The 23696-nt window shown below is 61.8% G+C and overlaps 6 protein-coding genes across 9 annotated transcripts in view; 4 read left to right on the top strand and 2 right to left on the bottom strand.

Annotated features, from left to right (window-relative positions):
* Positions 1 to 69: 69 nt before the first annotated feature.
* Positions 70 to 3815, top strand: LOC107210486 (probable G-protein coupled receptor). The gene is given in 2 exon segments (XM_033517508.1): positions 70 to 2605; positions 2697 to 3815. A coding segment is annotated over 1 exon segment (1293 nt). The 5' UTR covers positions 70 to 1275; the 3' UTR covers positions 2569 to 2605; positions 2697 to 3815.
* A 73-nt stretch (positions 3816 to 3888) lies between these two features.
* Positions 3889 to 9903, bottom strand: PCBP4 (poly(rC) binding protein 4). Its single transcript, XM_015641374.3, has 13 exons — positions 9740 to 9903; positions 8197 to 8312; positions 7858 to 7881; positions 7747 to 7779; positions 7372 to 7488; positions 7157 to 7285; positions 6798 to 6926; positions 6471 to 6545; positions 6260 to 6304; positions 6040 to 6115; positions 5607 to 5659; positions 5020 to 5189; positions 3889 to 4689 (listed from the first exon to the last, which is right to left on the bottom strand). Exons 2-13 carry the CDS (start codon positions 8290 to 8292, stop codon positions 4374 to 4376), a joined length of 1263 nt encoding a protein of 420 aa, XP_015496860.1. The 5' UTR covers positions 8293 to 8312; positions 9740 to 9903; the 3' UTR covers positions 3889 to 4373.
* Positions 9904 to 11083: 1180 nt separating this feature from the next.
* On the bottom strand, positions 11084 to 12948 carry LOC107210076 (protein ABHD14B). Of its 2 annotated transcripts, none has more exons than XM_015640447.3 (4): positions 12598 to 12948; positions 12168 to 12381; positions 11767 to 12008; positions 11084 to 11434 (listed from the first exon to the last, which is right to left on the bottom strand). In XM_015640447.3, exons 2-4 carry the CDS (start codon positions 12370 to 12372, stop codon positions 11252 to 11254), a joined length of 630 nt encoding a protein of 209 aa, XP_015495933.1. In that variant the 5' UTR covers positions 12373 to 12381; positions 12598 to 12948; the 3' UTR covers positions 11084 to 11251. The 2 variants fall into 2 exon arrangements, with proteins under 2 accessions (XP_015495933.1, XP_015495932.1); XM_015640446.3 differs by having other exon boundaries at positions 12168 to 12384; positions 12598 to 12943.
* A 215-nt stretch (positions 12949 to 13163) lies between these two features.
* On the top strand, positions 13164 to 14902 carry ABHD14A (abhydrolase domain containing 14A). The gene is made up of 4 exons (XM_015640448.2): positions 13164 to 13496; positions 13627 to 13742; positions 14036 to 14271; positions 14529 to 14902. The coding sequence occupies exons 1-4, from the start codon at positions 13282 to 13284 to the stop codon at positions 14709 to 14711; spliced, it is 750 nt and encodes a 249-aa protein (XP_015495934.1). The 5' UTR covers positions 13164 to 13281; the 3' UTR covers positions 14712 to 14902.
* Positions 14903 to 15053: 151 nt separating this feature from the next.
* On the top strand, positions 15054 to 20954 carry LOC107210075 (aminoacylase-1). Of its 3 annotated transcripts, none has more exons than XM_015640443.3 (15): positions 15054 to 15141; positions 16404 to 16548; positions 17145 to 17209; positions 17710 to 17814; positions 17922 to 18016; positions 18207 to 18283; positions 18546 to 18635; positions 18872 to 18928; positions 19030 to 19103; positions 19225 to 19274; positions 19456 to 19600; positions 19683 to 19751; positions 19847 to 19926; positions 20177 to 20237; positions 20378 to 20954. In XM_015640443.3, the coding sequence occupies exons 2-15, from the start codon at positions 16440 to 16442 to the stop codon at positions 20540 to 20542; spliced, it is 1242 nt and encodes a 413-aa protein (XP_015495929.1). In that variant the 5' UTR covers positions 15054 to 15141; positions 16404 to 16439; the 3' UTR covers positions 20543 to 20954. The 3 variants fall into 3 exon arrangements, with proteins under 3 accessions (XP_015495929.1, XP_015495931.1, XP_015495930.1); XM_015640445.3 differs by having other exon boundaries at positions 15110 to 15141; positions 16416 to 16548; XM_015640444.3 differs by lacking the exon at positions 15054 to 15141 and adding an exon at positions 15154 to 15249.
* A 1378-nt stretch (positions 20955 to 22332) lies between these two features.
* SEMA3G (semaphorin 3G) overlaps positions 22333 to 23696 on the top strand; it is an 11968-nt gene continuing 10604 nt past the window's right edge. Inside the window, exon 1 of the mRNA XM_015641432.3 lies at positions 22333 to 22446. Within this exon, the coding sequence (XP_015496918.1) occupies positions 22359 to 22446 (88 nt within the window). The 5' untranslated portion in view covers positions 22333 to 22358. The remainder of the gene's footprint in view (positions 22447 to 23696) is intronic.

The raw sequence follows: 23696 nt of genomic DNA, 5'->3' as shown, positions 1-23696 counted from the left end.
GCTATAGGGAAGGGTGTCAGTGGGTCCCTGCAGGGATGGCACAGGTGGCTCTGGAGGGGCTGAAACCTTCAGATAAAAGCTGGTGTCTTTGAGAGGCCAGCTGCTCTCGTCACCTTAGCAAGGCACACAGCTCATGGGCAACCCATGGCATCAAAGCTACAGAGGATGAGCAAGATCTGCTGCCCTGCCTGGGGATAGAGGAATCCATCCATCCACCCTGAGGGTGAGTGCCTGCTCTCCCTCTAGTGCCATGCCTCATGCCATGCCTGCTATCCTGCCCCAGCCTGGCACCTGTGCCAGGCCCTTCTCTGTGCTCACATGTGCCCCTTGAGCGCATGTCCAGGTGCTGAGGCTGCCAGGGAAGGGCAACTCCCAGCTGTGTTACCCTGTTGCCCCATGAGCATCCATGTGCCACTGGAGATGATTTGTGGCAGACCTGCCTGTGGCTCTGTCCCTTGAGCCCCAGGGACCTGAGCTGTTTCCGTGGAAGGACCAGGCCTGGTGCAGTGGGTGACCATTCTGGGGAGCAAAGGGCTCAGGAACCCCGATCCCCCCTTCCTAAGCCCCTGCCGGCTGCTAGGACCCAGCAGCTGTCCCCGTGGGACTGCCACGGGTGCAGGCAGTGCAGGCAGTGCCGGGAGTGACAGCTGGTGCCATCCGCAGCTGGCAGGCTGCAGGCAAACAGGATGACGAGCGGGTGACGGGAGCGGGGAAGGGGGAGCGTGGCCTCACACAGGGCCGGCAGCCCCGCTTCTGCTGCGGGAGCAACACCAGCAAGCAGGACCCCAGTGAGGAGAGGAGCATCACCCATCTCTCCAGGAGCAAAGGTGCGCTGAATCCCACCCACCTGGGGTTCCCCTGTGGCCAGAGCAAGAGGGTTGGGACAGACAAGTTGTACTGTCTTTCCTCAGGACATACTGGTGCCATTGGAGAGGGGGGACGGGGTGTCAGCCTGGCATGGGTGCCACAGGACCAAGCAATGCTATCTCTGGCTAGGTTGGGGACAGCCTGGGTGCCTGCTCTGGGACAGCCAAGTGGCTATGGCTTCATTGTCTACCACTCCCTCCTCCAGCACCCTGGAAGTGTGCTGGTTGTCTCTGCGTTGCTCTGTGGCTCTTCCTCATTTTGCTTCTTTCCCTTCACACCCAGCTCCTGATCCCAACAGACAGGGAGAAGGTAGCAGCCATGGTTGCGCTGGGGTTACCCTCTCTGGGACAAAGGAGAAGAGCCCTTGCTGCCCAGGCACCAGAGCTGCTGGCTTAGCCCTGGAGGGGGATGGCAAGCCAGACAGGGTCAAACGCCACGGACAGCCTCGAGCTGCTCTCCCTCCCCAAGCACTCCACTGCCCAGGAGGTCTTGGGTCTCTTCTTCATGATCCTGCTCACCTTTACCGCCCTGGTGGCCAACATCGTGGTGATGGTCATCATCCTTAAAACACCCCTTTTCAGGAAGTTCATCTTTGTCTGCCACCTCTGCGCAGTCAATCTTCTCTCAGCCATTTTCCTCATGCCTCTGGGGATCATCTCCAGCTCCTCCTGTTTCAACTGGGTGATCTACAGCATTGCTGAGTGCAAGGCCGTGATATTCCTGAATATCTGCTTCATCAGTGCCTCCATTCTCACAATCTCTATCATCAGCGTGGAGCGGTACTACTACATCGTCCACCCCTTGAGGTATGAGGTCAAGATGACCATCAGGCTGGCGGTGGCTGGAGTGATTTTCATTTGGGTCAAGTCTGTTCTCATCACTGTCTTGGCACTAGTGGCATGGCCTCATGGCAATGGTGCCACCAGCGCCAGCCGCTGCACAGTCTACTGGAGCCCCGGGGCCCACAAGAAGGTTTTTGTGATCCTCTTCAGCATCACCTGCTTTATTCTGCCCACCATCATTATCCTCGCTGTCTACTCCAGCATCTACCGCGTGGCCCGGACTGCGTCCCTGCAGCAGGCACCTGTGCCAGCACAGGCAGTTGCACCCAGACACCGATGTGACTCCATCGCCAGCCAAGTGACCATCCTCATTGCCAGGATCCTGATGCTGCCCAGACTGATCCCAGATCGCCTCCTGGGAAGCAACAAGGCCATCCTCACCTTGGTCCTCATTGTGGGACAGTTCTTGTGCTGCTGTCTGCCTTTCTTTGCTTTCCACTTGCACTCCTCTGTCATTGTTGGCACAGTGGGTGGTGGGCATGGGGAGATGGTGGTCACCTGGATTGCCTACTCCTCCTTTGCCATTAATCCTTTCTTCTATGGGCTGCTGAACCGCCAAATCCGTGAGGAGCTGGCCCGCCTCCGGCGCAGCTGTCTTAACCGTCCCCTGGGTCAGGAGCTCTGTCTTTCCATCTCAGAGACTTCTGTTCAGGAAAACTTCTTGCAGTTCCTCCAGAGAGCAACTTGGACACTGGAGATGCACACCAGCTGCATCAGTCCCAGCCCCAGGAACAGGCTGGACCAAGCCACAACAGGCTTCCCCACCCCAGGTCAAGTTCCTGAAGAGAGCAGCTGAGAAGAAGGCTCTGCCCCACTGTTCTGGGCAGGAGACCTGCCAGGGACCCATCAGACCTACTAGGACCCAACCCCTTGGATTTGGAGGAGTCCTTGTTCAGGTTTTGCCTGTTTTTTGAGCTTATTGTGGAAGATGGTTTCTCTGCTGGGAGAAGGTAGCAGGTCTGGGGAAGTCACCTCTCTGTTCTGCAGGATGGAATTGTCTCTGGCTCCACCAGCACAGCCCAGTTCCAGGGATAGGCTCTCCTCAAGACATGGAAGGCCAAAGGGCTCCTGTGCAGGGGCAGGGGACACCTCTATCTCCATTGCCCCAGTGAGAGCACTCCTGGCCAGCGGGGAAGAGCAGATGTCCCTTGCACCCTATCCAGGAGCAATGTTCCAGCTAATGCCACTAACACCAGTAACATCAGGACCCCGAGCCCCCTGCTGAGCCTGGATGGCAGACACGGAGACCTCCATCCCTGGCTGTTTAACCCAAAACTAGTGCCTGTGTGGAGGAGCTCCTGCTTCCTGTGACACTGATCAGGGGGACACACCCACAGGGCTGGCTCTGGCTGTGTCACTGTTTGTCCTGCTGGCATGGCAGCATGCAATGCCCGTGGCCATGCCTGGCCATGCCCTCTGTCCCCTCAGCTGGCAGTGATCATCCCCCTGGGGGGGAACTGGAAATCTGGAGGTCCATGTCAGTCTGTTTATGGGCACAGCTGCCCGGTTTGAAGCCTCGGCCAGCAGTGCCACGTGCCAGTGGATGTGGGCAGCTGGCCAAGGGCATGCTGGGCTGGACATGGTGATGCAGGGTGGTGGGGGGTGGCTGTGTGGGGTGACACAGGGCAGCAGCAGCCAGAGGGGATCAGGAGCTGTTGTTCCTCTTCAGTCTCATTGCTTTTGAAGGGCTTGGGGACACTCTTATGGGGTCTCCACTAGAAAGGGGACTGGAACCTTTTGGGGAATGCTGCAGGGATACATTACCCTCAGCCCACCCACAGAGGTCCCGTGGATGGTGTTGGCATGGTGGGTTGGAGATGTCCCGACTCCAGTAGTAACTGCAGGCCTGAGGGAAGACTGCCCTATGGCCTCTCTAACTGCCCCATGGCAGCGAGGGACTCCAGGAAGACACCCAGAGAGATGGGGCTGAAGGCCAGCATCCCCCACCCTGGACACAGGGATGCTCTTCCAGCCACCACCCAAGTACCCAGGAGCTGGGGCCACCCCTGCTCTGGGGGAAGTCTCCACCCAGAGTGGAGAATATTATTATTATTGTTATTTTCTTGTAAATTTTATCTTTTTATTAAACCATTGATAAGTTACAAAGGAGGAAAAAATATAGACTGATATATATACAGCATTTCCAAGCCAGCGGGGACTGGCTGTTGGATGGGGTTGCTGGGAGGCGATTGCCCCAGGGTGGCCCAGGGAGAGCCCCCCACCAGAGCCAGTGGAAGGGGCCTGGAGAGGCCAGGCAGTCCTCATCCAGTGGGGCCTGGCTTTTGGGTGCCAGATGGAGTGTGGGCATGAGCAGGATGGCAGAGGAGGCAGGGTGAGGAGCAGGAAGCAGGGGTCCTGCAGCACAGGGCACTGGGAGAAGGGACCCTAGGCTGGCAGGGACAGGCCCCCCACCCGATACCAGGACACATGGTCTCTGTGCAGAAAATCAGGGAGGGGGGTGCAGTGCTGCTGGGATGGGCAGCAGGCAACAAAATAGCCCCTTCTTCCAGCAGGCATCGTCTGAAGACGTCAGAAAGACCCTTCCCTTCCCTGGGGTGGGGGACATGGGGCACCTGACAGAGGCTGAGGTCAGGGTGGGGGGCAGGAAGGTGTCCCTGATACTGAGTAGCACCTCGGACCCCCTGGCCCACCCACCAGTGGGGTTCAGTAGGGCGAGAACTTCTGCCGGTCAGCTTTCTTGGTGCCGTTGGCCGCCGAGATCTTGGTCGTGTAGGTGGTGTTGCCACCATTGGGACCTGCCACAGAGGATGGGGACAGCGCCAGGAAGGACACTGGCTTCAGGCCAATGAAGTTGGAGAGGGAGATGGCGTAGGGGGTGCCCAGCAGGGCCGGGGGGGCTGGGGCGACAGTGGGAAGTGCTGCACCAGAGCCTGGAGCGAGGGGCTGGGAAAAGCCCATGCCGAGGTCCATGGAGCCAGGGCCTGGTGGCACCTGGGAGGTAGATTTAGCAGTCTCTAAGCTGGGGAAGCAAGAGAGGATGATGGTTAGTACCATGGTGACAGAGTGGCTCTCCCCCCACAGTCTTAGGGTGCAGGAACTGTGTGCCCCATCCCTTCTGGCTCGTGTCCATGGTACACTCTGGGTATCGCACTGAGCAGGATTGAAAAGCTGGGCCTCAAATCTGGTGGGTCTCAGGTCCTGCACCTACCACCTCAGGTAGCAGCACCCAGCTCATCCTTCCTGAGGATGCTGTGGTGGGGGTATCCTCCAAAAGCTGCCTTGAGGTGCTGGAGAAGAGCCAACCCTCACTAGCACCCAGTGTGAGTCCCCCCTCCAGGCTGACACCTACCAGGCTGTGATGAGGTACTGAGCCAGGGTGATGCTGACAGGGGTCCCTGTGATGGTCACATGCCGCTCGCTGGAGCCCTCAGTCTGGTTGCCAATCTTGATGTGAGCACCTGACATCTGCCTGATCTCGCTGATCTTGCTGCCGTGCCGGCCAATGATGCAGCCGATGAGCTGAAGGGGCAGGGAGGGGGTGAGCCAGGAGCAGCCAGAGCAGTCTTGCCAAGCAGGGAGCTCCAAGGGGCTCACCTGGACATCCCCTGCACCTCAGAGGTGAAACTGTGGAAGGCATTGGGAGGGCAGGGCAATGCTTTCCTTGGGCAAACCTTGCTTTTTGGTCTCATTTAAGACCTTCTTGCTGGCATTGTGCCACATGCCAATGCCTTTCCTTGGCATTGCCCAAACTCTTCCCTCCTGTCCTGTGTTTCAGTTTCCTCTTCTGTCCCAGCTACCCCCTCCTGCTCCTAAGCTCTGGCAGAGCCTCCACTGTGTGGGTCAGTGGGTGCTGGCCTCTGCAAAGTGCCTCTGGGATGGTTCACATGGGTGGGGACAAGATGTGATCCCCCTTGTCATTCCCAGACCAATACATACATCATTGGGCACCAGGAACTCCTGGGAGCTGCTCTGGGAGTTGGCATCCAGGCCTGGAGAGAGAGACAAGGATGTCAGCAATGAAGGGGCAGGTCTCCAGTAGCTCTGTGCCTCTATGCCAGCCCCATACTGCAATGGTGAGTAGCCCTGGTGACAAACCTCATGGATTGCTGTGGAGAGGAAGGGAGGACAGGACATAGACACAAGCCATAATTTGGTGCCGGTGCTCTCCCACTGCAGGACTGGGGAGCACTGGTGGGTGCAGTGACCCCAGGAAAACAATGACAAGGTTGTGCTGGAGGGGCAGGTAGACATGCTGGAGAGGCTGGGACTGGAAAGGGTGCCGAGGAGGGAAATCTCTTCATCAGGGCCAGATGTCAGGGTGGATCAGGAGGGGCACACCCAGCCTTGGGGGAGCATGGGAGATGCTCACCTGGCATCATGGTGGGTGCATGGCCCAGGGGGGCGAAGGGAAGCGCATGCCCTGACAGCTGCTGCAGCTTTGTCACCTGCCCGAACAGTGCGAAGAGGAGGAAGGTGGTGTTAGGGGTGATGGCAGAGGTCAGCTGTGCCCCAGTGCCCCCCAAGTCAGGCATTCCCAGCAGCACACATCTGTGTGGGCACTGACCCCATTGCTGCAGGGACAGACTCACCTCTGCAGGAGAGACCCCACTGTACTGGCCCTGCATGGAGAAGCCCTGAGAGAGAAAAAAGTGGCATCAGTGGGGAGCCAGGTGGGGACCATTGTCTCAGGTTGCTCCCCTCTGGGGCAGAGACTACCCTGAGCCCACCAGAGTTGCCCCTTGCTGTCAGAGGCTGTCCTCCTGGCCACCTCATGCTCTCAGAGATGCTGTGGCCTCTTACCTGATTGGCAGAGAGCAGGATGGTGCCCAGGGAGAGACCAGGGTGGTAGGGTATGGTGGCCCCCTTCGGAGGCGACTGGAGACAGAAGGAAGGAGGTGGAGGAGATGAGAGATGAAGCTGAATGCCCCTGTAGCCCCAAGGACCCTCTGCCCCCTTATGCCCCCAGCAAGCTGGGCACAGCCCCCAGCACTATGAAGGCAGGGTGCTCCAATAGGTTTCCACACAGGGGGACCCTGGTATTTGAGTCCAGATGGGCATGGGAAGCCCTGGGGAGGGGGAGCTGGGTAGCAGATGCCCCCTGGGCTGGGCATGGGGCTTGGCAGGTACCTCCAGGATGACAGCGCAGATCTGCCTCACGCACTGGATGATGGTGTCTGGCACCCCTGAGACGGTTACAGCTCGTTCAGTAGAGTTGGGCAGCAAGTCACCGGCCACCTGCACCTGTGCCCCTGTGCTCTGCAGGAAGCAAAGAGATGCTGGCATTCCCCTGCCAGGGCTCAGCAGCTCACACCTCCCCTGTTCCACTCCTGAGCCCCCAGGGACCATTGCAGGACCTGCAAGAGTGATGGACCCTCTCCTGCACCACCTCCCTCAGCCCCTGCAGGACTGTGGCAGCCCTCACACCCAGGCCTCTGTACTTCCAGGGGGAAAAGGGGATCCCACATCCAGGCAACCGTCAGCCTCACCTCCCGGATCTCCCGGATCTTAGCTCCTGCCTTGCCGATGAGGGAGCCGCATTGGCTGGCGGGGATGACAAGGCGCAGGGTCACCGGTGCTCTGCCTGCTGACACCCCATCGCCCCCTGCTCCCAGGTCCTGTGAGGGATGTAGGATGCAGTGTCAGACCCCCAGGTTCTCCCAGGTTTGGGGGCACCTGGCAGGGATTTAGGAGGGCTGTCTACCTCCTCCAGCTTGAAGGCGATCATGGAGACAGCGCGGAAGACAGCATCGGTGGAGCCAGTGATCGTGGTGATGCGCTCGGGGCAGGACCCTTCTGAGATAGTGATTCGTGCACTGCTCTGGGGACAGTGTCACACCCCATTAGGGATGTCACAAGCCCTATGCTTCATGACTTCCCCCAGGAATAGCCTCATAGGAGGAGATTGATGCCTTTGAGCCTGAGCCTTGCCCCTCCCACCTGCCCCAGGCAGCCTTCCCTGGGGTGTTGCTTTGTTTTCCCTGGTTCCACCTGGGATTTATCGGGGCAGGCACATGGGAGCCACCAGGTACAGGCATGACAGGCAGCAGGACCTGGCAGCCCACCACTATGCCCTTACCTGCTCTCGTATCCTCTTAACAGTCTCTCCTTTCTGCAGGTAAAGGAATAGGGTGTGTGGTCAGGTCCAGGGGAGCCAAGGGCTGGCAACACACAGGACCCCAAATCTTACCTTGCCGATGATGCTGCCAATCTCCTGCAAAGGCAGAGAAGAAGTGGCACTGTCAGGAGGCAGCTCCCTGCCTGCCACATCCCCTCCTCTGCTCACAGCCTGGCAACAGGCAGATCCTGCCCCAGGGACACTGGGTGACTTAACTAGTGACACTGGGGCATGGGAATGTGCCCCTCCCTGGCTTAGGATGTCGAAAGAAATCCTTCTGGGAATGCTATTCCCAGGGGAGACTGGGAGCAGGGGAAGAAAACAGGGCATGGTGAGGAGCTGGAGTTCCAGTGTGGCCCCTCACCCCAGACATTGCTGACCCCCCAGTGGCACTGAGCCCCCTGCCATTACCTTGCCGTGCATGAGCATGCGGAGGGTCAGGGTGATGCTGAGCTCTGTCTCCTCGGGACTGCCACCCACGCCACTGGCTCCGTCTGGCGATGCCATGGCGGGAGGGCAGGATGAATCTGTGGGACATGATGTTCTTCAGAAAGGGGGGATGCCCCAGCTAACCCCCTTACCCCCAGATCTGCAGCTTTACTATCCTATGGCTGGGAAATGGGGAAACCGAGGCAGAGGCATCGCTGTGCCATCCTCCGGCAAGCAAGGCTCACATGGCCTCATGGCACCCCACAGACACCCTGCACCCCCAAAAGGGGCCCACTGCTCTGTGTCTGCCTGAGCTGCCTTCAGTCTGTGCTGCACAAAGCCAGGAGCTGGATGGATGCAGGGGGAGGAGGCAAGGTGCATGGAGCATGCCTATGGGATAGGGTTCTGTTTGCAGATGCTTGCTGGAGTGGGGAGAGCAGAGGTGGCCTGGGTGGTCTCACAGGCTATGCAAGCCACCTTCTTTCTCCTCCTTCTCTCCCTCTGCCCACCCACAAAGCCCCAGGGGACACTGAGGCAAGCTCCCTGATGGGGACCATCCCAACCAAACCACAACGTGATGCCTGCTGACTGATACCGCTGCACCGTGTCCCCTCCCAGAGCACCCCAGGGCCCCCCGGACCCTGTACCCGGGTGGCCGTGGGCGGCCTGGGCCCTCGGGAGAAGGACAATTACTGTGTGTCCGGGCCCGGGTGGGCGGCTGCGGCACCGCTGGCTCCCGGCAAGCCGGGCGATGCCAAGCAGCTTTGAAACAAAGCACCCGTGTTGAGGCTGGGGCCGCGTCCGCGGGCATGGCGGGGGGGGCCCGGCTATTTTAGGTGCTGGCAGGACTCGTCACCGCTCCAGCACATCTCCTGCATCAGGGTAACGGGGGGGGGGGGGTTCTATGCCTCGCACCCCCGGGGTGGTTTGAACGCTCCCCGTCCACCCTCCTGCTACCGCGGGCTGGAGAATGGTAGAGAGACTGAAAAGGGGGGGAAATTCCCGTTCCTGTTGCAGGGGAGCCTGAAGTGGGGCGGAGGGGGAGGGATGTGACCCCGGCCCGCGGCATCCGGAGATGTGCGGGGTGCCGGTAGGGACGCGCAGCCGGCCGGGGTCCCCAGTCCCCCTAGGGATGAATGGCAGCAGGAATCCGCCAGGGACAAAAGACCCCGCCGGGGGAAGAAGTACGAGGATGGCGGTGGGACGGGGGAACGCAGCAGGGCCACGGGTGTCCCCCCCACTGCCACAGACAACGCTGCGGGCAGGGGGGTGCTCTCTCCCAGGTGAGCCAGGCTAGCAGGGACGCCAAAGGCCCCGGTGATGGGCACAGGCCACCTGCCATGGCTGGCACTGGGACAGCCACCAAGCTGGGCACCGCCCGTCCTTCGGAGCACCTTCGGGTGACAAAGGGAAGGAGGAAGACAGGAGGAAGCCCCCACCCCGTCCCTGGGGAAACCTCTCTCTTCTCGCCCTCCCGGCCGCCCCAAGCCCCCTGGTCCCCGCGGGAGTGGGGCCCGGCGGGTACCTTTCCGTGCGCCTCGTCCCTCCACCGCCGGCCGCCCCTCAGTGCCACATTGTCCCCGGCGGCGCCCAGTGACACCCGGGGCAGGAACAATGAGCCGCTTGACAGGCCAGGGCCAAGCTGGCAGCCCCGGCCCCCACCCCGGTCCACGCCGGGGCCCCCCTCGCTCTTCCCCTCTCCCACATCCCTCCCTCCGGGATCCTATTACAGCGGATAAGAGACACTAAAAGGAACAATGCACCCTGGGTAAGGCCATCTGCCACCGCTGGGGACATTCCTGGCCCCCCCGGCCCCCCTCCCTTTGGCTCACACATCGCCCCTCTTTGTAATTGCGTGTTTTTTTTCCTGGAAGCCGATCAGCTGGCAGGGCTCGAGGGCTCAAGGACACCGGAGCGGGCAGGGATGGGGCAGCTGGCACCCCAAGGCCCACTGGCATCCCCGGCTGCTGCTGTGAGGTGGTGCCTGGAGGGGCAGGAGGCACCCCTGTATGGGTGGGGGTGGGGGGAGTCGGGACAGCAACAGGGGACCTGAGCCATCTGGGGCGGTCAGGGATGCTTCCAGACAGGAGTCCTGCAGGACTGCCAGGGCAGAGACCAGCTTCTGCACCCTTGGCACTGCCTTATGTCCCCCACATGGGCATCCTGCACCCACAGAAAAATGCCCCCGCCCTTACCTCCCCCACTAAATCCTCCTGGGCCCTAGCATAAGCAGCTAAAGCCCAGGCAAGCTTGGGGAAGGGGGGGCACTGGGGGGGCACCCTGCTGCTGGCTCCATCTGCGTCCCTGAGTGCCCAGTGCAGCAGCACCAAAGGCAGAGAAGGCAGGTGGCAGGCAGGGGTCTTGTCCCCTGTCTGTCAAGCCTCCCTGCCTGTCCCCTCATCTGTTCATGGCAGCCACTCGTTGGGTAAATCGCCCCCCACCTCCCCATGGTGCTGAGCGGATGCTGCTGTGGGCAGGAGCCTTCCAGGGCTGGCAGTTCCCGTTTAAGCCCCTGTGGATTACCCTGGACTTGGGTGAATGCCAGGAAGGGTAGGAGGAGGAAGAGGAGGATGACGAGGAGGCTGGCCAGCTGGGGACACGGATGTCACTACCTTGGGGGACCTACCTGTCCCCAAACACAGCCCCAGAGCTCCCTAAGCACCCTCTGAGGTTCATGAGGGTCCTGTCAGAAGTGACAGGTGGGCTCCAGCGAGGCTGGCATTCCACAATCCCCAAATGTACCATCCTTCAGTGGCTGCACCTTCCCTGTTGTCACATCCCAAACCTGTGTGGGACAGCAGCCATGGAAAAAGGGATGGGGGAAGGAGGTGGGAAAGGTGGAAAAGAAGCAGGTTGAAGGTGGCAGGAAAGCAGTGGCAGAGCTTAGGGTTTTATTTGGTCTCAAGAGAGGTGAGTGCTGGTGTGGGCCAGTGCAGTGTGAGTGCCAGCCGAGCACCTGGGTTGGCACAAGGGTGTGTGTGCAGGCAGAGGGGTGGGTGGGCTGGCCACATCCCCATGCCTTGTGGTCCAGTCCTGCTCACTTCAGCTTCTGCAGGAAGGCCAGGAGTCCACGGTGCCACTCATCGGGCTTGTCCAGGTAGCAGGCGTGTCCTGCACCCTGCAGCATCAGCACCTGGTGCTCAGGGAGGTGCTGCAGGTTGTTCAGACTGGTCTCCCCCAGCTCCACATCCTGGTCCCCGTACACGATCAGTGTGGGGGTCTGTAGAGGGAAAATACACCTTGAGTCTGCAAGTGTCACCTAGGCACTCACTCCTTCTGGCAGGAACACCCTGGAGGTGAGACACTTGCCCCTCACCCCCACCCAGTATCACAAAGATAAACTGAAGTTCAGACTCCTGGGTTTCCAATTATCCCCTCTTTACCACACACTACCCCACATTTACATTCCTCATTCATCCCGTTCCCCTCTTTCAGTGACAACAGGTTTTCTGGCCTGTTTGGCCTTTCCCCTGCTCAACCCCAGTGGCAGGGTCCCCTCTTCACCATCCCCTCCCAGCTCCCTGACCTCCCCAGTGCCTTTCCAGGCCGTACTTTGATCTGGGCATACTGCTTCGCTGTGAATTTCTCAGTGCAGATGGGTGCCACAGGTACATAGGCCTTGAAGAGCTGGCTGTGCTCTAAGAGGAAGGGCAGCGAGTACATGCCACTGAGCGATGGGCTGATCACCACAGCTGGACCCAGGCACAGAGCCTCTGAAACTGCCTTCAGGAATGCTGCTGGTGCTGGCTGGCCCACGGGTGCTGGGGCTACAGCATCCTTCGAGCGCCCCAGCCCTGAATCATGGGAGACACAAGTGGCCCTGTCAGGCTCCACACCACCTCAGTGACTGGGAGAAGCCAGCACAGCACAACAGGACACCGGGGTTGCCATCCTGGCCACACAAACCGGAGGTGACCCTGCCTGAGTCTTGGGCTGTGCTCACCACACCTTACCCGGCAGGTCGATGGCCACGGCTCGGTAGCCATTCTCAGCCAGCGTGGCAAGTGTCCCCACCTGCAGCCACGTTTCGGAGGAGAAGCGGATGCCATGGAGCAGCAGCACGGTCAGCTTCGGCACTTGAGCTGGCTCAGCTTGGCGGTAGAAGAGGCTCTGTCCTTGCACCGTGACGGTGCTCTCGGTGACTCGAGGGGTGGCCATGCCTGGGTGCTGCTAAGTGGGGCGAGAGGTGGGAATGGGAGGGCTGACAAGCCTTCTGCTGCTGTCGAGGCCCGGTGGCAGCAGGAAGGCAAGAGGGCTATGAGGGGTCACACCGGCATCATCTTCACTGTGGTGGCACCGCCGGGGTCACTGACGTGCCAGGCGGCCTCACCGGCCCGCCCCTGCCTCCGCTTCCCCGTCCAGCGCTGGGCCTGCAGCCCTTACCTGCTGCTCCGCACACGGGGCCGGCCGCCGCTCGCCTCCTCCCCGCCGCACCACGGGACTGGGGGTGCCGCGCCCCGGGGCCAAAGACCGGCGGGGCGGGCACGAGAACGGCGGCACCGCCTCATGAAGCGCAAGTCCGGGGCGGCCCCGGGAATCGCTGGGGCCTCGCCGGGCCGGGCCTCGCCGAGCCCTGGCCCGCCAAGAGAAGCCGAGCTTTCCCGAGCGAAGCCGAGTCTTGCCGAGCGAAGCCGAGCTTTCCCGAGCGAAACCGAGCCCTATCCGAACTCTACCGAGCCAGGCCGAGCTCTCCCGTGCCGGCCTGAGCCCAACCCGAGCCCTGATCGAGCTCTGGCGAGAGCCGCCGAGTCCTGGACGAATATAGCAGAGCTCTGCCGAGCTTGGCCGAGCTCCGGCCGATCCCCCGAGCCGGGGCTCCGGCCGTTGTCCTTCGGGGCTGTAGTGTCGCGTGCTGCCACCAGGCGGGGCCCGAGGGCGCAGCGGCGCCGTGCGCGGCGGGCGGGGGGCGGCAGGGCCGGGGCTGACGGGGCTGTGAGCGCCGGCCGGGGGCTCGGGCTGGGCCCGAGCTGAGTAGAGCAGCGAGGACCGGGACCTGTTCCCCCGCAGCAGCGGTGCTGGGGTCCCGCAGTCCCGCGCTGCCGCTCTCCGTGTCCAGCGGGAGCGGACATGCTGCTTGCCCGCAGCCGGTTGGGGTTGCTGCTCCTCGGGGCGCTCCTCACTTTGCTCCTGTACCTCTTGCTCCCGGCCGCCCGGCGCTCACGGCCTGAAGAGGGCAAGCGGGCTTGGCGGGCGGCCAACGGCACCGTGCGGACGGGGATGGCTGCGGGAGAGCCCCCCGTGTTCTACAGGGAGGTTCCCGCAGCAGCTGTCGGCCCCGGGAGGTGGGTCAGCCCGCCGGCAGCTGGGGGGTGCCAGGCCCTGGGCTCGGTCTTCACCAGCCCCCGTGGTCGCCGGGCGCTGCAGGCATGGCAGCCTTCCTGAGCCCCTTCCTGCCTGTCTTCCCCCTCGCAGGCCCGATGTCCTGCTCCTGCACGGCCAGGCGTTCACCTCCAAGACGTGGGAGTCCTTGGGCACGCTGGCGCTGCTGGCTGGAGAAGGCTACCGTGCGGTCGCAATAGATCTGCCTGGTAGGACCATGGCACTGTGCTTAGCTGATCCCTTTGGGCAGCTCCTGTCCCTTGCCTTAGTCACTGCTGGGTTCTGGATCTCTTTAGGGAGGGCTCTGGATAGTTACTGGTGATCCCTGGCGCAATGTGCCTGGGATTTGTCTGTGTCCTGTGGCTTTGATGGCTGCGACTGTACAAGCCTGGAGCTTTGTCAAGCATCCATTTTTTGCCAAGCCTTTGAATCCTGGTGAGGAGAGACCATTGCAGGCGGCACAATGCCCCCTGACCACCCTATGTCCTCTTCTCCATACCAGGCTATGGGGATTCGCCCCCGCTGGAGATGGCGGTGACAGCGCAGGGCCGGAGGACTTTCCTGGACCGTGTTTTCCAGGAGCTGGGCATGCAGAGGCCTGTTCTCGTCAGCCCCTCCATGAGCGGCCGCTTTGCCCTGCCCTTCCTCCTGGCGTACGGGGACCGGCTGGCCGGCTTTGTGCCCATCGCACCCGTGGGCACCAAGGACTACACTGCTGAGCAGTACCAGAGAGTCCAGGTGCGTTTTTGGGCTCTTGGGGGCTGTCCTAGGTATTGGCAGGCCGTGTGGGCCAGCTGGCTGCAGGGTGATGTGGAGGGTGGCACTATTTTGGGGTGAGTGAGGAGGACCTGTGACCCCCAGCTCAGGGGGGTGCTGGCACCTGCCTCCCCTCAGCTTTGCAGCTGTGGTGATGGGAGGAGGTGGGCACAGCCCAGGGGGAGTGGTGGCCATTTACCCCTCTGACAGCTGCTCGTTTTCTCTCTCCCCTTACCAAGACACCCACCCTGATCCTGTATGGTGACCGTGACACCCGCCTGGCTCCCCAGGCCCTGCAGAACCTCCAGCACCTCCCTGAGCACCGTGTGGCCGTGCTGCCTGGTGCTGGCCATGCCTGCTACCTGGACAAGCCAGAGGACTTCCACCAGGCTCTTCTGGGCTTCCTGCGCCAGCTGAAGTGAGCGGTGCCTCCTCCCTGTCAAGTAGAGGGACTGGGGCGTCCGAGAGACTGGGAGGCACAGGCGACTGGCATGAGGAGTGCTGCTCCCTCCTGGGACATCCCCAGGGTGGCGGGAAGGGGACTGGACTGTCCCTTGCTGGCAGGACAGGGTGTCGTCTGTCACGAGGCCAATAAACTGATGCTGCTCTGGTGTCTGCGTGTGTCCCCAAGCGCCGTGGGGCCCCTCGAGCTCCAGCCCCATCTCTCTGCCGCCAGTGTGGGGCCAGGAGGGTGCACGGTGCCCCTTGCGTGCACCCTGCCCCTCCTGCGTCCCCCGCTCCTCCCCTGCCCGCCCCTGCCCGCCTCCTGCCCGCTGCTGCCGGCGGGGCGGAGCGGAGCGGAGCGGAGCGGAGCGGGGCCGGGCGGGCAGCGCCGGCGGCAGCAGCGCTGAGGTAGGGCCGGGGGCGGCGGGGGGCCGAGCAGCGGGGCCGGGCAGCAGCGCCCGGCACCCCGCGGGTGGGTGCTCCGGTGCCTTCGCCCCCCCTAAAGCCCGGGCCAAGGTACTCTGCACCCCCCGCCCCCCCTTGCACCTCTCCTCTACTCCCCTGCACTCCCTTGCCGCACTGTTGTGCACCCCTAACCACGGTATCTTGCACCCCCTGCACTCCTAACCACGGTATCCAGCACCCCTCTGCCCCTGCTGAGCCTGCACCCCAATAACGCAGCTGCTGCAGCCCTAACCACGGTGCCCTGCCTGCCCTCTGCTACCCCCCTGAGCACAGTACCCCTGCAGCCCTACCCGCGGGACCCTGCACTGCCCACAGCTCCAACCATGGTGTCCCTGCATCCCAGCTGCAGAACCTCTGTACCCCACTGTGCCCCCTGCCTGCACCCCAGCCATGGTACCCCTGTACCCCACCTCTGCCCCTTTGCACCTCCAGACACCGTACCCCTGCACCCCTAACCACAGTCCCACTGCACCTCCCCATAGCCTCCCTGCACCCTCTGCTCCCTTACCCTCCCAGTGCTTGCCTTCACCCCTCCTGCTGAGCCCCCATGTGCCCCGAAGTACCCCACATCCTCCTGCTCCTCCAGCCACCCAGCTTCCCTCAAACAGCTCCCACAGTACCCTGTCACCCTAATGTGGTCCCCCAGTACCTCTATCCTCTGTTAACACTCCATCCCCCTTCACCACCCCCATTTCCCTGCACCCCCAGAGCCTTTCCTTGCAGCTCTCCTGCACCCGCTAGCCAGGCAGTTGCCCCTTTTTCCTGCCTGCATCCCCTTACACCAGCATCCCGCCTTCCCTGCCTGCATCCCCCAGCATTCCCACAAACCTCTAACCCCTGGCTAATCCCAACTACCATGTCTCCCTACCCAACATACCCTTCTTCCCTTTCCCCTCCTTCATACTCCCCCACCTACTTGTCCCCCTTTCCTCCCAGCTAGCCCTTCCCTGGATTTCAGTCCTTTCCAGAGCATCGTAGCCCATCCTGGCACTATATCTGGGGCTGGAACATGTGCTTTGGGGGAAGAATGACAGGCCAGTGTGGGGGGCACACCCCATCCTGCCCTGTACCCAAGTGGGGGGCATTTCTCTGGGACTCTCCCAGGAGTCCCACGAGACCTTTGTCCCATCGTCCTTTGGTTTCTATGACGACCAAGCATGCCGGTGGACTTTGGAGGGGCCAGTGGGTGATTAACCATCTTGCAGCTCTTTCCCCAGAGCTTTGCAGCCCTGGGCCCAGACATGGCACCTGGGAAGCCCGGGAAGAGCACGGGGGCCTCAGAGAACCCCTCGGTTACACTTTTCCGGGAGTACCTGAGGATTGACACTGTCCACCCTAAACCTGACTATGGTGAGGACTGGGGGGACGGGACGGGGAGCCATGTGGGGATGGGGTAATGCGGCTTTGCAGCTCTGACCTTTGGACCCATGTGCCCAAGTCCTGTACTGGGGTGTTTTGATTGTGGTGTTAAGGAGCGAACTCCTTTGTGCCTTATCTCTGCTGGTGTCTTTGGTTAGGACAGGAACATCTCAGGTGCCCTCAGAGCTGTTGTTTGCTTCTTCTAGCCCTGTGCCCCTTGCCCCCCTTTCCATGCTGCCCTGGCTCTGGGATGGGCATGTCCTTCTGTGTAGGTCTCCTTCTGATAACATTTATGTCTTCCCACTAAAGTGCACTTTACTGGTGAGGAGATCCCTAAATTCCACTGGAGAAACACTCCCCCTGAACTCACCCCCCTTCAATTTATTTTTTTTTCATATTTTCCAAGTCCTCACCCCAAAGGGATGGTGATGAGCTGCTCATGGCCACTTCTTGTGTCCAGAACCTGCAGCACTTCTCCTCTCTTGTCACCTCTTTCCTTGGTCTGAGAACCCCACAGTGCCTTGGGGTCCCTGGGGGTTTGCAATGATGTAACTGACGTAACTCTGGGCATCCTCACTCTCCTCCAGATGCGGCTGTCCGTTTTCTGGAGCGTGTGGGCACCGACCTGGGCTTGGCCTGCCAAAAAGTGGAGGTGAGCAAGCTGAGAAGCAGCCTTCAGTCTGTCCACCCATCCATCCATCTGCCTGCACGCAGAGCTGGACAGGAGTGAATCCCCTCTGCCTGTAATCCTCTGCTGACCTGAGCCCTTCCTTAAGCCAGTGTTCTGGCTGTTCCCTGCTGACCTTTGCAGCTGCCTGTGCTATGATTAGCTGGGGACCTGGCAGTGTCACGTTGGCTGGGGCTGTCCTGCTGGGCAGGATGTCCTGCGAGACTCCCAGGCACCAGGGGAAGATGCTGGGTTTGTCTCCCCTCTGAATGGCAGCTAGGTTTGCCACCTGCAGCCGGGCTTTGTCTGGCTCTTGGGGTTCAGGAAGGCCTGCTCCTGCTGCCTGCCCTTTCCCAGTGGAGAAAGGGGTGGCAGGTGGCATCCAGAGACTTTTCCCAAGCTGATGCTTTTTGGCTCCAGCCTGCTGGTCTAAGGCTTTCTGTCCTCATCCTGGACCCTGGTGACATCCTGCCTTCATCCCACAGGTGTGCCAGGGCCGTGTGGTGCTGATCCTGACCTGGCAGGGCACAAACCCCCGCCTGCGCTCCATCCTTCTCAACTCCCACACCGACGTCGTGCCTGTCTTCGAGGTGCTGGGACAGGAGGAGGGGTGGGAAGGGCACGGAGAGGAGGATGGAGTGGAGTGGGGCTGGTCCCCTCTGTGCCCCTCTGCCATTGTGGACGCTCTTCCCTGCAGGAGCACTGGACCTACCCGCCCTTCGAGGCAGTTAAAGACTCACAAGGCAACATCTACGCCCGGGGTGCCCAGGATATGAAGTGTGTCTCCATCCAGTGAGTGGAGGGCTCTGCACCTGCTGGGTGAGCACGGTGCTGGTGGTGTCTCTGAGTGATGCAGGACAGGATGCCACTATCCCCAGGGTCACTGGGGCCAGAGGTGCTACTGCTTGACCTGCCCTGAGGTGGCTCAGAGCACACAAACCCCTCTCCTGCACAATGACCGTACACTACCTTCCCTTGCAAGGTACCTTGAGGCCATCCGGAGGCTGAAGACAGAAGGGAAATCTTTTGCCCGCACCATCCACCTCACCTTTGTGCCTGGTGAGTCCCCAGGCTGTCCCCTCTCAGGAGGTACAGAAGGGGCTGGCAGCTGGGTGGTGCTCTGGAGTCTCCCATGGCAGCCAGGCACCACCCAGCCAGGCTCCCCAGGTACCGACCTCCCCTAGCTCAAGGCTGGAGAGGTTTCCATGTCCAAGGACATCAGGTGTGCTGATGGCATCTAGGCTGGCATGGAAGGAGGACTGGGTGTGGTGGGCTGGGGGATGCCCCAGTTCCTTCCTCCACGCCGGGCTCTCCCCCACAGATGAGGAGGTGGGCGGACACAAGGGCATGGAGATGTTCGTGCAGCGCCCTGAGTTCAAAGCACTCAACGTGGGCTTTGCCATGGATGAGGGTGAGTAGCAGTAGGGCTGGCACAGGGACGTGTCTCCTCTTGGCACACACTCCCCTTGGCATCACTCCCCAGGCACCAGCATCCCACATGCTTCCAGGGACCCCCTTGGGGGATCCTTCCCCTGGGAAGTGACCCACACGATGCCGACCTGGAGGAAAATACTGCCAGGACAGAGCAGAGGGGGCACATCATGGTACCCCCATGCCTCACTGACCCCCTGTCTGTGCCCATCACAGGCCTGGCCAGCCCATCTGACACCTTCAGCGTTTTCTATGGCGAGAGGAGCCCATGGTGTGAGTATCTGTGTGTCCACTGCCCTATCCCTGGCTCTCCTGGGCACTGATGCTATCCCAGGCTTCCTGCTCAACCCTTCCCTCTATGCCTGCTGCTGCAGGGATAAAGGTGAAGTGCATGGGTAGCCCTGGGCACGGGTCCCGCTTCATCAGCAACACGGCGGCTGAGAAGATGGTAAGAGGGGGTACCCCCTGTGCACCCCCTGTGCACCCCCTGTGCACTCCCCATGCCTGCTCTGTGCTGCCAGGCACCTGCCCATGGGGCTGCTCCTCACCCACTGCTTTTCCCTCCCCAGCACAAAGTCATCAGCTCCTTCCTGGCCTTCAGGGAGAGCGAGAAGCAGAGGTAGGAGATGGGCAGCAGGATGGCAGTGGCTTAGTTCAGTCCTGGAGGGGGCCTTTGGGATCTCAAGCCAAGCTGTGATCTGGCACTGCTGCCCTGTGCCTCAGTTTCCCCATTTTGGGTGATGGCAGGGAAGCACTTCTCCCCAGGTGGCAGATAGTGACTGTCCCTTGCATCCCCCAAGGCTCAAGTCCGACTCAAGCCTGACCCTAGGGGATGTCACCTCTCTCAACATGACCATGCTGGAGGGGGGTGTCTCCTTCAACGTGGTGCCCTCCGAGATGACTGCTGGCTTCGACATCCGCATCCCACCCACTGTGGACCTGAAGGTGGGCACCATGCCAGCCCCACCCAGGAGAAGAGTGGGATGAGGGTACCCTGCTCACACCCCTCCTCTGGTCTCTGCCCCAGGCCTTCGAGGAACAGGTGGCCACGTGGTGCCGTGGTGCCGGGGATGGTGTCACCTATGAGTTCCACCAGGTGAGGGATCTCAGCCACCTGGGCACATTGTGCCTGTCCCTCTTCTGCCAAGTGCCACCCCCTCGCCCCTTCATCTGCCCTCTCCCTCTTGTCAGAAATGCATGGACCAACACATCACCTCCACGGAGGAGTCGGACCCATGGTGGAAGGCCTTCAGTGGGGTCTGTAGGGACATGTAAGTAGTGTCCCCAAGAAGGGCAGGGACATGAAGTCAGGTGGTCCCTACGGGTTTCTGAGGTCATGTCAGGGGCTGGGATGGGGAGCCCTGTGATTTGCCAAAGCATCTCCCTGTTGCCCCCCAAAAAGGGATGGGGTTGAGTGTCCTGCAGGGCTGAGGGATGTCCTGGCACAGTCTCTTTTCCCATGGGGTGTGAGTAGGACGGGGGACTCGACTGTCCATGCTGACACAGGGTCTCTCTTGATAGGAAGCTGCAGCTCAAGCTTGAGATCTTCCCAGCTGCCACTGACAGCCGCTACATCCGAGCGGTGAGTGTGGTGCCAGCCTGCCACAGGTCCCTCACCTGGGGTGAGACCTGCAGCCCCAAGCAGGAGCTGTGTCCAGGTGAAAGGGAGCAATGTGGTGCCCATGCCAGCTCTGACCTCACACCATGTTTCCCCATCTCCAGGCAGGACACCCTGCTATTGGCTTTTCACCCATGAACCGCACCCCAGTGCTGCTCCACGACCACAACGAGTTCCTGAACGAGCAAGTCTTCCTGCGGGGCATCGAGATCTACGCCCGTCTCCTGACTGCCCTGGCCTCAGTGTCCCCGCTGCCCGCCGAGGGCTGAGTGCCCAGCGAGGGGCAGGAAGGGGGTGCCAAACAGAGAGACCCAAGGCTTTAAAAGGAGGGGCAGGGGCTGGGCACAGCGTAAACGTGATAACGTGCTGGGGATTTAGATGGATGGCACCGTGCTATGTTGGTTATGTTCAGGGGTGGCCTGATGGTGACACCTGCAGGGTTGTGTCCCCCTTGGCCAGGTGCCAGTAAAGCTTCATGCCCAGGTGCCTCCAGCCTTTCCTGGTGTTGTCAGTGCCTCTTCCTGTGCCATCTCTGACTGCACTGGCTGGGTGGTGAGGGGCTGGCCAGTGCCCCACTCTGCCTCCCCATGCCTTGTCCTGCCTCCCTGCCCACTTGCTGGGAGAGCTGGGGCCAGTGCTGCCCACCCTCCCTATCAATAAATCTCCTTGGTAAGCACAGCCTGGAGCAGGGTGGCTTGTCTGTCTGTCTGTCTGTCTGTCCATGATGGTGCTGCCCACAGGGTCTCAGCCAGGCACTGCAGATTTCCTCATGCAGTGCAGTTTGCTGGGGTGCTTCTCCTCCCCTGGGCTCACTGCCTGCATGACAGCAGTGCGGGCAGGATCCTGCCCGGGCAGGCTGAGGGGCCTCTGCTCCTGATGGGCCTCGGGGCACTGGTGCTGGGCTTCATCTGTTCCTTCCCTTCCTCCCTCCAGAGCTTCCACAGCTTCCACAGACCCTCTGGTCAGGGCAGGCAGCAGCGGGCCTGGGCAGGCACCTCTGCTCACCTGCCAGAGCTGCCATCGGCTGCATCTCCTCCCCGCTGCTTCCCAGCCCTGTGTGGCTCCCCAGCGCCCCGGGGTGTGGGATCTGTCCCAGCCATGCGGTTTCTTGGGGAAACCAAGGGCCCACTGAGCGAATTGGGGTGGTTTTACACTGCTCGGGAGACTTCCAGAGCTGCTCCACTACAAAAGGCTGGGGGTGAGCCAGGGCCCTCTGGCCTCCTGACCTCCGTTTTATTTAAGAGAGCTGCTGGAACCCTTGTGGGGCTGGGGATAATGAGGCTGCCCCGTGCTGGGATGGGGAAGAGATGAGGCTGGTGGTGACAAAGCACCGAGGAAGAAGTCACCAGCTCCTCTGCTCCTTCCCCTCCATCCAGTGCAGGGGGAAGTCCAAGGTTTTTGGATGCGGGACACACCTGCCACGTGATGAGCAGGGATTCTCTGAGGTCTCGTACAACCACATCCCATGGCCCAGCAGCCCTGGGGGAGGTTGGCATGGGAGTGGTGTGGGTACCATGGGCTCCTTGCTGGCCAGGATCCTTGCCCAGGGTGCTGGCACCTTTGCAGGCAGATAGTGGTGCATCCCCTGCCCTGTCCGTGTGTGCTATGTGTGTCCCCCTGGACCCTACTCAGTCCTCTTCCCCCGTTGGCCTGCTGTCCCCAGCTTACCTGGCACTGAGATGGGACCTCACAGCTGCGTGCTTGCTGGTGCTTGGAGATCACACGACGCTCAGCATCCTTCTCGGGGGGCAGGTCTGTCTGTCCTCCCCTACTCCCCCAGGAGCGTGAGGCCGGGGGACCAGAGCTTCCCTCCCTTGCTCCCCATCCCCAGGGATGAGGTGCTGGCAGGGCCACTTCTGGGGAAGGGGTCTGCAGTAAGGCCTAAAGCGATGCTGACAGGGGACACTTCGGGGGTGTGCGGAGTTCTCAGGGTCCCCGCGGGCGATGGGGCCGTCCCCCCGCGCATCCCCGCCGCCCAGGGCTGGGGTATGGCGGGGCCGGGGCGGGCCGGGGCGGGCCGGGGGCGGTCGGATGTCGGCCCCATAAAAGCTCGGTGCCACCGACGGCCGAGGGCGCGGCGGCGGGATGCGGGCAGCGGTGGCGGTGTCGCTGTCGCTGTGCTGGCTCTGGGCGGCGGGGCACAGCCTGCCCCGGCTCCGCCTGTCCTACCGCGGTGAGCCGGGCCGGGGGCACCTGCTGCGGGACGGGAGGGCTGACCACGGAGGGGTGTCCTCATGGTCCCCCCTCCGGGGGCCGGGTGGGGACTTGGGGAGCCTCAGCTGCGGGCGCTGCACCCGAAGTGCGGGGTTTTTTTGTGTGGTTGGTGGGCAAATTGTGCTGGGGGCTCGGGCTGGGCTGCGGTTTCGGGGTTTGGCTGCCCGGCACCCTCCGCTCCCCACGTGGGACGTCTCCCCTTCCCCCGAGGAGGAGGAGGAGGAGGAGAGAAGCCGGGTGAAGGGGACAGGGGATGCGCCACCGGGCTCCGCGCCGGCACCGCCGCTTCCCCTGGGGGATCGTCTCCCACGCGGGGAAACTGAGGCACGGCGGCGTTCTGCCCCCGGCACGCTTTGGCTCGTGTGCTGGGTGGGTGCTGCGGTGCCCGGGTGGACCCCCCGTGCTCAGCATCCTGCCCTCGGCTGGGTGGGGGGGTCCCCGGGCTGCGAGCCCCGTGGCGCTGGGGTGCGGGTGCTGGGTGCCGGGGCCCCTCGGGGGCTGCGGGGGCACTGCTTGGTTTTAATTAAAACTCCCTTTGTGATCCTGCTCTGGCTCGCCGCATCCCCCGCTCTGCCAACCTAATCCATGTGCTGCTCCAGCCAAACTTGACAGAGCCTGGGGCGCCCCAATCTCCTCCCGGCCTCAAAGCAACGAACCTGCTCTAAAAAAATCAACATAAAATAAATTGCATAACGTATATCTTTCCCCTTCCTTCCCAGAAGGGGGAAAGACACGGGCAGCCCAGCAGTTCCAGAGCCTCGGGAGCTGCAGTGCCAGGGAGAGTCTGCTCCTATGCTGCCTGGGCTAGGGGTTCCCGGGTCTGGCTGCACCCCCTGCTCTGTCCTGGGGCACAGCAGGTCACCCCAGGGGCTGCCTCTCTATTGAACGGGAAACTGAGGCACGCAGCCCCCCCATCCCCTTACCCTGGGAGCCCGGGATGGCTCATGGCTCTGTCCCGTGATGCGATCCGGTGTCCTCAGGCTGGCTTTGGCAGCAGGGCGAGGAGATCTGGGGTCTCAGCAGGAGAATCGTGGGGCTCAGGGTCTGGCTTAGTGTCTGATGCACTCCAGCACAAAGTCCAGCCGTGCGGGGCCGTTTCCCAGGTGCGAGGAGCTGCCCGGGGCGGGGTGGAACCTCCTCAGCCTCCCACGGGGAACGAGCCACCTTTGGAAGCTTTTTTTTTTGGGCTTTTTTTTTTTTTTTTTTTTT

This window comes from Parus major, chromosome 12 (genome assembly GCF_001522545.3).
Source record: "Parus major isolate Abel chromosome 12, Parus_major1.1, whole genome shotgun sequence".
In the NCBI taxonomy this organism is placed as follows: Eukaryota; Metazoa; Chordata; class Aves; order Passeriformes; family Paridae; genus Parus; species Parus major.
Note: the sequence above shows the minus strand (reverse complement) of the source record. Positions and strands in the feature narration are given on the sequence as shown.

Coding starts and splice junctions, on each gene's coding strand:
- PCBP4 (XM_015641374.3), bottom strand. CDS start 8,292: ATGGCATCGCCAGACGGAGCCAGTGGCGTGGGTGGCAGTCCCGAGGAG. Junction 6,546..6,797: donor TCTGCGCTGTCATCCTGGAG/GTACCTGCCAAG, acceptor TTCTGTCTCCAG/TCGCCTCCGAAGGGGGCCAC. Junction 5,660..6,039: donor TGCACCCACCATGATGCCAG/GTGAGCATCTCC, acceptor CTCTCTCTCCAG/GCCTGGATGCCAACTCCCAG.
- LOC107210076 (XM_015640447.3), bottom strand. CDS start 12,372: ATGGCCACCCCTCGAGTCACCGAGAGCACCGTCACGGTGCAAGGACAG. Junction 12,009..12,167: donor CGTGGCCATCGACCTGCCGG/GTAAGGTGTGGT, acceptor CCCATGATTCAG/GGCTGGGGCGCTCGAAGGAT. Junction 11,435..11,766: donor AGCAGTATGCCCAGATCAAA/GTACGGCCTGGA, acceptor TTCCCTCTACAG/ACCCCCACACTGATCGTGTA.
- ABHD14A (XM_015640448.2), top strand. CDS start 13,282: ATGCTGCTTGCCCGCAGCCGGTTGGGGTTGCTGCTCCTCGGGGCGCTC. Junction 13,743..14,035: donor GGTCGCAATAGATCTGCCTG/GTAGGACCATGG, acceptor TCTCCATACCAG/GCTATGGGGATTCGCCCCCG. Junction 14,272..14,528: donor AGCAGTACCAGAGAGTCCAG/GTGCGTTTTTGG, acceptor CCCCTTACCAAG/ACACCCACCCTGATCCTGTA.
- LOC107210075 (XM_015640443.3), top strand. CDS start 16,440: ATGGCACCTGGGAAGCCCGGGAAGAGCACGGGGGCCTCAGAGAACCCC. Junction 18,017..18,206: donor ATGAAGTGTGTCTCCATCCA/GTGAGTGGAGGG, acceptor TTCCCTTGCAAG/GTACCTTGAGGCCATCCGGA. Junction 20,238..20,377: donor ACAGCCGCTACATCCGAGCG/GTGAGTGTGGTG, acceptor CCCCATCTCCAG/GCAGGACACCCTGCTATTGG.